The sequence below is a fragment of the Electrona antarctica genome (genome assembly GCF_951216825.1).
Source record: "Electrona antarctica genome assembly, chromosome: 3".
Classification (NCBI taxonomy): Eukaryota; Metazoa; Chordata; class Actinopteri; order Myctophiformes; family Myctophidae; genus Electrona; species Electrona antarctica.
Window position 1 is genome coordinate 5,615,055 of NC_136808.1, and position 11,827 is coordinate 5,626,881.

The 11,827-nt window shown below is 41.8% G+C and overlaps 1 protein-coding gene across 3 annotated transcripts; it reads left to right on the plus strand.

Annotated features, from left to right (window-relative positions):
* Positions 1 to 2,895: 2,895 nt before the first annotated feature.
* LOC306920283 (uncharacterized protein) lies at positions 2,896 to 11,403 on the plus strand. Of its 3 annotated transcripts, XR_013789637.1 has the most exons (7): positions 2,896 to 3,230; positions 3,803 to 3,909; positions 4,287 to 4,364; positions 6,812 to 6,933; positions 7,739 to 7,838; positions 8,298 to 8,498; positions 11,023 to 11,403. XR_013789637.1 is itself a non-coding variant. In XM_079496985.1 (6 exons), exons 1-6 carry the CDS (start codon positions 3,011 to 3,013, stop codon positions 8,367 to 8,369), a joined length of 699 nt encoding a protein of 232 aa, XP_079353111.1. In that variant the 5' UTR covers positions 2,896 to 3,010; the 3' UTR covers positions 8,370 to 10,333. The 3 variants fall into 3 exon arrangements, 2 of the variants coding, with proteins under 2 accessions (XP_079353111.1, XP_079353112.1); XM_079496985.1 differs by lacking the exon at positions 11,023 to 11,403 and having other exon boundaries at positions 8,298 to 10,333; XM_079496986.1 differs by lacking the exon at positions 11,023 to 11,403 and having other exon boundaries at positions 3,806 to 3,909; positions 8,298 to 10,333.
* Positions 11,404 to 11,827: the final 424 nt, after the last annotated feature.

Consider the following 11,827-nt stretch of genomic DNA (forward strand, 5'->3'; position numbering starts at 1 on the left):
GCCAGCTCCCTAATACACTTGGTACTGGGTAGAACATCAGGGTCTCTTTGACTAAGGAAATGTGTGAGGGCTTCCAACCCCCCCTGGTGGTCAACATTGGTAAACAAACTTTCTATGTCCATTGTTACAAGGACATAGTTGTTTTGATCTAGATCATGGATGGATTTCAAGATATTAATCATATCCATAGAGTCACGTACATATGACGGTAAAGCAGTGGCATATGGTTTTAGAAAATAATCAACAAAGCTCGAAATCTTTTCAGTAAGAGAATCTATGGCTGAGACTATAGGTCTCCCCGGTGGGTTATCCAATCTTTTATGGATTTTGGGCAGAGTATAGAAAACAGGCATAACAGGATGATCTACTTTCATGTACTCATACTCTTTCTTCGTGGTCTCCCCACTTTCAAATAAAGTTTTTAATGTTTCGTCAATTTCTTTTTTGAAGACAGGGGTGGGGTCTCTATTCAATTTTTCATAAAAGATAGTATTAGCCAGTTGATTATGTATTTCCTTTTCATAGTCAGTGCGATTTAGAATACATATCGCGCCCCCTTTGTCTGCTGGTTTAATCACTACTGTGGTATCACATTTAAGTTCTGATAAAGCTTCTCTCTGGGATTTTGGGAGGTTGTTGTACACCTTATATTCCCTGCTTTTACTCATAATGTTGGTGACATCTCTTTCTACAAGTCTGCAATACGTATCTAAAGACTGGTTTCTATATCTCGGAGGACAAAAAGTGGACTTAGGCCTAAAGGGCGTGAGATGTTCTCTTTCCTGTGTTGGGGCCCCTGCCGGTCTATCTGTCGTTATCTCTGGAGGTTTAAAATGCCCCCTGTCATTGGAACTAAAAAATTCTCTGAGTCTTAGGCTGCGAAAGAACTTTTCAAAATCAATTTTGGTTTCAAAGGAGTTACATTGGGTGGTGGGTACAAAATTTAGCCCTTTTGATAAAGCCAACTCACATTCTGTACTGATGGTACGTTGAGATAGGTTGATCACGCTCACGTCCGGTTGCGGGTGTAGTTGCGGGTCCAGTATTGTCTTGGCTCCTGATTTCTTCCCTCTCCGGCATTTCTTGCTCCTCTTCTCTGTGTGTTGTGTCTGTGAGGGGCGCCTCTGCCCCTTCCCCCTCTTTGTCCTAAAAAAGAGGAAGAGGATGCTGTCGCTGCTGAGGAAGACATGTTCCCCCCGGAATCCCGATCTGGGCCGTCACCTCCTTCGCTGTCCAACGATGACATACTGGAGGCTGTGGGAAGGTCGTTCTGTCTGGGATGTCCTCTGCCGTCTTGGTACCGGTTCTGTGGGTTGGGAGGGTCTGTTTGCTGGTTCTCCTGCCTCCACGGGTAAACAATGGAGAGTTTATAGTCCTCCACGACTTTTTGAAACTTCTTGATTTTTATGGCTTTGGTTTCCTTCTCAAAGCTAGTTCTGAACTGCGTGAGCTTGTTCTCCAGGTCAACAAATACAGGGTTGTCTCGGCCCGGGTATTGCTTTTCCACTTCTGTCTGAATATTTGTAATTTCATCTCGAGTTGATTTCAATTGTTCAGATGCTTCTTGAATGACTAGGGCCATTAAGTCGAATGAACACTTGTTCAGAATCAGCCAGAGACAAGTATATGGATATCACGCAGGAAGAGTGTCTCACAAAAAGACAGGCAAAACCAACTGACACTAGTGCATGTTGTTTCCTGCAGTACTCTCCTGTGGGTAAGGAACTTGAGAGCATAATTAAAAAACATTGGCATATAGTAAGCACAGACCCACAAGTAGGGAAGGTGTTCAAAGATTCCCCTAGGGTGGTATACAAACGTCCTCCAAATTTGAGAAATTTATTGGTGAAATCAGATCTACCTCCCCTAAGAAAGGGTACTTTTCTAGATGTCCCAGATGGGAATTATAGATGTGGAGCCTGCACACAGTGTAATTTCACCACTAAGTGCACCACCTATAACCATCCTCACACAGGGAAGAAAATAAAAATTAGAGGGCTCATTACCTGCAATCAAAACAATGTTGTGTATCTAATATCATGTCCTTGTGGTCTCGCCTATGTAGGAAAGACCACCAGAGCTCTCAAAACGAGGATTGCTGAACACCGGAGCAACATACGTACCAGGGATCAACGCAGTCCAGTGGCCTTACATTTTGCTGAAGCTCAACATAGTGTCTCCTCCCTGAGATACATTGGCATAGAACATGTTAAAACTCCAAGAAGGGGAGGTAACATAGATAACCTCTTACTAAGAAGAGAAAGTTACCACATTCATACTCTTCAAACCATGATGCCGAGGGGCTTAAACCAGGAAGATGAAATTGGACATTTTCTGTAGAAAACTATTTTTGGTTTGCTTGGAGTGAAGCTCTACTTCTCCAACTGACTTTATTTAAAAATATGGTTCTAAAATATATTTTTCTAAAATATATTTTTCTAAGCTTCAAAAGGTGGCCTCCTGCGTTGAACAAATCCAACCTGGTACATATGTTGTTGCATGCATTTCTTAGCCGTAGTTCCCTTTGTTGTTTTTCATGATTGTTCATCTTTTTCTTGTTTCACACAAAAGGAAAAACATTGTAAATGTAAAAGCCCACAGACCTAGTAGGATTTGTGAGATCTTTATTTTGATGTACTGGTGAAATGAGTATAAATAAATATATATATATATATATGTATGTTTTTTAAATTGGTTTTAAATTGTTTTTAATTGTTGCACAACAGTTTATTTTCACATCATTGTCTGGGTCCCCACCCACTCACTCAGGGGTGACGAGTCACACCTGTAGTGATGGGAGGGGCACCAAAATGTGGTGTTTTGATTGGTTGATGGGGGCACTCCCTGAATATAAAAGTACAAACTTTTGTGTATGTTCACATGACCTGATGAAGATCGGATAGATCGAAACGTTGTCATTTTCAATAAAGAACGTCTTGCTTATACCCATGGTGTGCGGGCTCCATCCATATCCTACTGAAGTTTCTTTAGCCCAGCACCCAACCTGTTGATGTACGTGTTCTACGTCCGCTCCACTCATGGCTCAGCAGCCTCCGCCTCGGAGGGAGAGGATGTATCTGTGGACAACAAAGAGGTTGAGATTGACCCCTGTGGTCCGGCAGGCGCTGCCGCTGGCCAGTCCTATCGGGACAGGAGGAGCCTGGTTGATGTAGGTTCCCTGTCGTTCCTCACAACCGAGGAGAGAGCCTGGCTCGGCGCTGAAACCACAGGTACACAAAGGCACCGCCGTCTTGGTCACATGTACCCTGGCGACCCTATTCTGGGCATGTCAGAATAGGTGAACATTTAGGCAGATACATAAGCTCACAGTGTGATTTGGTATAGAGGGGAAAAAAGGAGGGGCCAAGAGTGTGAATAACCAGCTCAGTGGCCTTGTGGTTAGAGTGTCCGCCCTGAGACTGGGAGGTCGGGGTTCAATCCCCGGCCGGGTCATACCAAAGACTTTAAAAATGGGACCCAGTGCCTCCCTGCTTGACACTCAGCATCAAGGGTTGGATTGGGGGTAAATCCCTGCGACATACTAGCGTCATGTCCAGTAGGTGTACTTGTACATCAAGCTACCTCACGCTACAGAAAGGAGATAGGCTCCTGCCCTATGGGCCTCATGGCTCGGCAAGGCTACTACTACTTTACAAGAGTGTGAAGTTCAAAGATTTCAGCACCTTTTTGAAATGATCTGGTGATAATGTGGTCAGCCGGTGGTACGTGTTCTCACCAGCAAGGAGGAGAGAACTGTGCAATATTAGGCAGCTCCACTGATGTGTACCTCTTGTCTGTCTAGCAGTAGAGCAATCAGCTCCTCCCCCTCCAGATGAAATCCAAAAAGATGTAGCCATGGTTCGCTTTGTTCAGTTGGAGGAAGACGAGGTTATGGCCCGACGAATGCAGGTAAACGTTTGGAAACTTAAATTTGTTTGATTATTTCTCCCCTTCAGTAATTCCAATTGGTATTGTATTTCATATCGTTGATTAGTCACCTTTACAATGAGGTATAACTTGTAAGCATCGTGGAATGAGAAACGCAGCTAAATGTGTGGGTAGCAGAAATTTTGTTCAATTATGCATTGTATCTATGTTGAATGACAATAGCAGATTTTGAAGGAGTATCTACATAACCAAAGGTTTTTTACCAAAGAAAATTTAACATCACTTTAACAAGTTTCCAGCTGGGCAGAGCTGCTAGGTGTACACATCGTATGGCTAATTCACTATACTACTATTCACAATAAACTTTTATTGTATTATGTCACGTCTGTTGCCATTAGGAACAGTTTGACAGGGAGCAAGCAGAGGGACCTCCGTCTTCAAGGACCAGGAGCCACCAGCATCACCACAACCACATGGTGAGGCTATTGTCCTGACTCCTGTTCACATCTCATGGGGGTGGGGGTCACTGCCCTTGACTGGTTCTCTTCCTAGTTCCTACCTTTTAGGTCGCCTTCACACCAGCTTTACTGCGATTAAAATGAATCCTGCTGCACATTGTCAGAAAGTGCGCTTCGTTTGGCAGGTGTGAAGGCTCATTCGAATCCTAATGCGCATCAAAGAACCACATTTTACTCCGCCAAAAAAACGGGTTTCGCTTCACTTCCAATCGCACTTGATTTCGATTCGGTGCAGGTGGGAATGCAATCGCATCAAATAAAGGAAATAAAGCAAACAATGTGGCGGATGAATGAGGAGTAAAGTTGGAGACGTAGAAGGGATATATTACGCAGCGCTAAGATGTCCCCTTTACTGTGATCGAATGAGGAGACCGAAGCCCTCATCGAAATATGGTCAGATGAGCACATTAATCAATTGCTTATGAAAACACCGCAGTGTACAGAGTATTCTGTCTGTCTGTGTGCCGTAAACATGGAGGGCTGTCACTGTGCGGGGATCCAAGTGCTGGAGACTTTCTTAATCTTGTTTAAATATAAATACTGCAAAATTAAACTGTATAGCTAACATGGCATATGCATAGTAGCATACTAATTTGATGATCGGATAGCCTAATCTATAGGAGTACAGATTGTAAACTAATTAAGGATAATTATGCGCTCCCGTCTCCATGTGCCTCGGCCATGTGCCCAAAAGAACAATCAGTGCGTGACAGGCACGCACACACTCACACACAGTTGTCAGTCCAGTCCCTGACGGCCGATGACACACATGTAGCCACGTTACCCTTAAGTCCTAACTATTACTAGAAGCATAATTTTAACACCATAGATTTCACTGTGTAGTTTATGAATTGAACACATTGATAAAGTTCTCTGCTGCGTTTCCAATGGTGAAGGCAAACGCAGCAAATTAAATATGCAAGAATCCCAACTTTTCCGCCCATTCGCATCGAGTCTACCGAAGTATTAGGTGTGAATGCGACCTTAGACCACCTTATCAGCACTTTTATCAATATTTCTTACCATTTTAATGCAGATGACATCCAGCTTTATTTTTCTTTTAACACCAACTGCCCTGCTGATTTTAATGTTGTTTTACTTGAATGTATATCAGCTATCAAAGCCCAGATGGCAGATAACTTCCTCCAGCTAAACAATGACAAAACTGAGGTACTTATTGTTGCCCCTGAAAACATTGAGCCTAAGGTGGAGGACTGTATTGAGCCCCGGCTCAAACCCAATGTGCGTCCAGACCTCAGGATTTCACATGTCACATGCCTCAATTTTGACCAATCTATGCACCTCGAGTCTCGACACACATTAAATCAGTTACCCGGACATGCTTTTTCCACCTCAGAAACATCGCCAAGACACTTATGGTCTGCCCCTTTGTGAATCATAACAAAGCTAAATTGGAGGTTGAGGAGAATTTCATTGTCTTAAATACACTGAACACCTGGAATAACATCAAAGTCCATTTTAAACTTAAACATTTTTCACCTTTGGCTCCTATATGGAAGAACCCAGATTTTCTTCCCTCTTGTCAGGACCCAGTATTCAGGGTTTGGCATGATAAGGGACTGGACCAGCTTGCTAAACTATATAAAACAGAGGCATAATAGAATCATTTGAGAATCTAAGGAATAAATATTCATTACAACAGTCACATTTCTTTAGATTTTTACAAATCCGTCATTATGTAACAAAGAACATGCAAGCCCCTAGGACATCCTTCCTAGAAAATATTCTTACACAACCTGTGCCAGAAAGATTCCTGGCCTCCTTGCACTGGCTTCCGGTGAATTTCAGGGTTCAGTTCAAGGTACTGGTGCTCACTTTTAGAGCTATGCATGGTCAGGCCCCGGGTTATTTGATTGACCTGGTCAGGTGCCACGTTATGTGCCCAGAAGAGCCCTTAGGTCTACAGAAGAGGAGTTGGACCCACCCTCCACCAAACTAAAAACTAAAGTTTGTAAATCATTTCAGGCTGTAGCGGCCAAATGGAATGCTCTTCCACTAGCTCTGAGATTTGCACCCTCTGTGGACATTTTTAAGAACTGCCTAAAACGTCTATTTGAACAAGCATTTGTGGATGGTTCATCTTGAACTTACTAACTTATACTTACTAGATTTCGGATTGATTTCTGATGCTTGTATTGTTGTTTTTTTTTCAGCTGAATTGTACAATTGTATTTTTATTGCATGTAAAGCACTTTGTGAGACTGTTGAAAGGTGCTATATAAATAAAATGTACTTACTTACATAACCCACTACCCAGTAAGACCTGAGGCCAATTCTACTGCTGGTAACTGTTCCTAGACATTAGGAGACCAGAACCACAAGACATTTTCTCTACGGTCTACAGTTCATAGTTATGTTGATGCAATATTTTGTTTGTGTTACAGGCTCTATTGGACTTTGAGGAGAGACAGGGAACGGTTGTAGCAAAGAAGACTTTAAGTAAGAGTGAGATCAACAGGTTTCCCACCAAGAAATTTGACTCTGCTCAGACCGCTGCAAACACACGGTCAGTCTCCTGTCTGTCTGTATGTATGTCTGTCTTGCTGACATCTGTCTATTTGTATGTCTGTTTGGTCCATTTTTGAGATTCATTATAATTTCTCTGTACTTTATCATTTACCTGGGTTCGCTTATTGACAATTGTGATGATGGTTTTACTGGCCAATGTCCAGAGAGTCATTCTGAGTGATTTTGAATGTTGGCCCTTGATAGTAGCCCTTATATGTACCTTTGGTATTGTTCTGACTGATTATCATCACTATTTTGGAGTAGATTGCCCAAACTGTAAAAGCACTTCTGGTACCTTCTAGGTTTTTTTTTAATTCCTAAAAATTCTTAAATCTTAAATGTATCAAAATATTTAAACAGTCTGTAACAAGGTAAATACCAGCAAGTTTTAAACTTTGTTGTAATGTTGTGAACTTACTTGTTAAATGTATTTTATATCACTCTGTGTGGTTTGAAAGTTACCTGCCCTGTTGTTAACGTCAGTCACGTGACGACGATTACTATATAAGGGATGTTATCATATACTGATTACTATCACCTGATGAAGGCCATTCATGGCCGAAACGTTGTGTCATGAGTTAACAGTGTTTTAACAAAATAAACACTGTTGGAGCAAGGACTGTGTGCGGACTCCTTCTTCTCTATGTATCCACCTTTTGTCCAGCACCAGCAAGGAACTGGATGTGTGCAAGCCACCAGCTTTTTAAACTGTTTGCCTGGATGTAAATGGTAGAACTGTAAAAATGTGGTTTTCCTTAGGTTGATTTTGAATGAAACTGACTAATTGACTGATTGATTGACAGGTGTCAGATCTGTTTCTGTGATTACACCTGTGGAGAAGAGCTCAGGATGCTATCCTGTTTCCATGACTACCACGTGGAATGTATTGACAAATGGCTTAAGGTAGAGTGATACTTGTTCAGTCTACATCGAGAACTTGTGTCACTGGTTCAGACGACCATGGACCAAATCTCATTTTATTCCTAGACCAGTGGTTCCCAAACTGGAGGTCCCCAAATGATTTATTTTTTTGGGGTGGGGGTCCCCAGATTAGCTCAATGTGCAACATTTTCTCACTCAACAGTAAACAAACCAACATACAGTATTATACAGCGTATCTGCCTATTTCTAAAGTTACAATTTATGACTTAAGACTTTTAATACCAACTTGTCAAATATTACCCAAGAGAGAGGCAGACATTGTGGAAATAACCAACGCCCTGAAAAGTTTCTTCTAGAAAAGCTAAATAGTATAATATTATATTACTACTATTATTATACTACTATATTATACTATTTGAGATCATTGATTTTCAGTGGCTGGACTGATTGGTTTGTGATGTTTCTTTCTTTTTTTAACAGGTAAACGCTACCTGTCCTGTGTGCCGCTGCAACATGGCTGAAGGCGAGTCTCTGGGTGCCGGTCAAGCATAAATCCTACCTCAGACTGACTGACCTGTCTGTCTTCATTCTGGTCATCCAGCCTCTACCATAGAAACGGTTAAGAAGGAAGAGACTTAAGGGCCTGTACAGACGAGGACGTATTCGGTGTTTCTGGGGCAAGTAATTAGCCGATCTACCCTTTTTGTCACACGGAGACGGCGTTTTGGGGGACTTTAACGGCTAATTTTGAAACTACCTTCCAGAGTGGGAAAGTTTGGAGACGCGACTTTCACGTCTCCGTGTGTACAGCGAATGCCGCCTAATTTGCTGAAACGGTGATGTCATAGTCCCCTCGCCCCTCCAAACTAACCAGTGTTAATGGTTTATTTCACCATAACCACTTACATATAAGTATCACAGCTATTTTATATTTGCACATAATGTCTATAAATCTCTTCTCCAAAAATAGCCGATCTGCAGCCCGCACGCATGCAAACCGTTGTTGAGATTGAGCAGGCATGCACGAGAGAGGAGTTGTGTGTGAGGAGCTGATCACAGATAGAGGGAAAGTGTTATATTTGGCCTATTATTTATGCTATATATTATTGACCGCGTCGCAGTCACAGTCACAGAGAGAGAGAGAGAGAGAGAGAGAGAGATGCTGCGTGTTAAAAAATAGAAGGGGCGCGCTCTCTCTCGCTCTCTCTCTCTCTCTCTCTCACACTCTCTCTCTCTCTCTCTCTCTCTCACACTTACTTTGTGCTTGCTGCTGTTTTCAGAAGAATTAATCCAAGGTTTGTCATATATTATGGTTTAGTAGGCATACACTTTAGCTGGTCAGTCAGTGTGTGCAGACTCAGAGAGAGAAGCAGCACTGCTCTGCTCATTAAATTGATATGACGCATATGCGCATCTGATCAAGATAATTAGTTATTTGGCAACACCTGTGTGAAATACCAACGCTTTCATATAGCCTTTAGAATAAGCTTTTTCTTTTTTTTGTGGCCATCTACAGGCCAGCCATGTGTACTGCATCTTTATCTTGAAAACGAAGCAGTTTACCGGTCTCGAGTGGACGTCGTACATAATTAACATAACCGCAATGTAGACGCAGTAACGTTTTATATCGTTCACAAAACTTAGGCGGGGAACAGCCCGCGACGTCCTCGTGAAGGCAGCCCCTAAAATCGCGTGACTAGATGCCGGGGCTGCCCCATGACACTCATCGGTGGCAAATCTCGCACCAGAAGTTCGATGAAATTGGGGGGAGGGAGGGGGTTTTGTGTGTGTGTGTGTGTGTGTGTGTACACACGTGAGTGAGTGTTTTGAGTTCAATTTCCCCAGCTGAGGTCTGGATAGGATGTCCCTCGTTTATCCTTTTATCTTTTTAACCCTGTACTGTTGTTGTATCTGTTATGTTTTGCTTTGTTGTTTTTTCTTTTCTTATTAAAGTCTGTTCCTATGTAAAGCGCTTTGGGTATTTAGAAAAGCGCTATATAAATTTGAGCTATTATTATTATTAATTTTGTACACTGTAAAATGATTATGCTGTTTGTCCTTGATCAGAAAACAAATAAAAAATTGAATGAGAAAAAAAAGAAGTTCGATGAAATACATGGCAGTGGCTGGACCAGCTCATGAACAAACATTATTTATGATTGAGACCTTTGTCATAATCGGTTCAGGAATAAAAGAAGATATATCACAGGTTGTTTTCTAATCACTTGCTTTTCAATGTGCACAGTACATCATTTTATTGAGGCATCTAAACAGTGGCAGGTATTGTTTCTGTTTCACGAGATTTGGTTGCCAGACAGGAAACTGTGGGTTTCTCGCGATACTTGGCATGTTCAGAAACATACTTTGTGCTCTTTAGATACCTCTATAAAATTACACAGCGTACACATCGAAAAGCAACACAGCAGACAATGTGTTAAGTTGTGCTTGAAATGTAAATCAATCAATCAAATTGGTCCTCACTAATGCTCATTATGGTAATTGTTTTGTCTACTATTCAGACTGAGTCTCTTTTGCAAGTGGGAACTGGCCAAGAGGCAGAAACAAAATTACACTTCAATGCTATGGGAATCCAAGATAATATAGAAATATGGCTTTCTATTGCTGGAAAGTTAGCATTGCTATAATAAAAGCCATTGTTCTCGTGTTAATACAAATAATAATAAAAGTTTTATAAATATGATTGGAAGTGGCACGTGTTCCTCAGTCATGTTGCAGGTCCTTGATGTGATCCGTTTCTGTTTTGTTTGTTTGTTTGCTTGTTTTTATGCAGAGAATCTAGAGGTCTGTGTTCAAGGCCCAGGCCAGATGTATTATGGAATACCAGACGACTCGCCCCTTTACCAACTCGCCCCCGCGAAATGTGTTAATGTAGTTTACAGTTAATTTAGTATTTCCCTCTCTCTCTGAAATCTGAAATTATCTTGTATACAGATCTCGATACTCTGTAAAATTAAGAAAGAATAACATGAGACAAAGACGGTGACTGCTTAATTAAGTTCTTCTAGCAGTTAATTTCATTTTATTAAACAAATGTCTTCCATGTAGCCCATGTTTTGTAATGGCATCATCATGCTATTATGCCCGTGGATATACAGAGTGAACTTAATGATGATAAATATTAATATGATAATACCTTTTATATAATCACCAACATGAATTATGTTTGTTATTTACAACTAGGTAGAGTAGTGGGGCGATTGGCCACCTGGACAACTGGCCACCTGGACAACAGGCCACCTGGACAACTGGCCACCTGGACAACTGGCCACCCGGACGACTGGGCACCTGGATGACTGGGCACCTGGATGACTGCATGGGCACCCAGACAACTGGCCACCTGGACAACTGGCCACCTGGACAACTGACCACCTGAATGGCGTGGCGTGGTGCTAGACTCATAGAGTGAGACCGGCCAAAGGCCGGTCGAGTTCTAGTAATTGTATTAACTGATCGGCGACTGGAGTCTATGAGGTGGAGTCAATAACCTATATTAATATTGCTGGAATTGGCGATGAACTCAAAACTGCCACACAAAATATATTTTTGAGGGGCGCCAGCCCCTCCTATGTCCAGCTTTGAGGGTTTGTGTACTGTAAACACAAACATTGTTCTAAACATTGCATAAACACAAACATTGAAGACGAAGGTGAGGACGCAAATTCTGATTGGCCTTTGGCCAGAATGAAATGATGTATGATGATAAGAGCGCCCCTCACTTCACACGTGTGTGATTTTTGGTTATTATTTTGTTAAGAGCCTGATGTTTAATTCAGTGGTTCTCAAAGTGGGGTCCACGGACCCCCAGGGGCCAGGGAGGCCGCAAAATGAGTTAATAATAGCATCACAATAGTGTTAAACCACTTTTGCTTTATTTTTATTTTCATTTATTTTTAAGAAAATAATACATTTTAACTGCAGCACAAATATTTTTATTTATGGGGTCCCTCCCTGGCACAAAACCTTATTTCCAGATGGGGTGGGTCGGGTGC

Bases quoted from the DNA above. Each gene is read 5' to 3' on its own strand.
- LOC306920283 (XM_079496985.1), top strand. From the start codon at position 3,011: ATGTACGTGTTCTACGTCCGCTCCACTCATGGCTCAGCAGCCTCCGCC. The intron at 3,231-3,802 runs GTACACAAAGGC...TTGTCTGTCTAG, and splicing joins GCTCGGCGCTGAAACCACAG to CAGTAGAGCAATCAGCTCCT. The intron at 6,934-7,738 runs GTCAGTCTCCTG...ATTGATTGACAG, and splicing joins CAGACCGCTGCAAACACACG to GTGTCAGATCTGTTTCTGTG.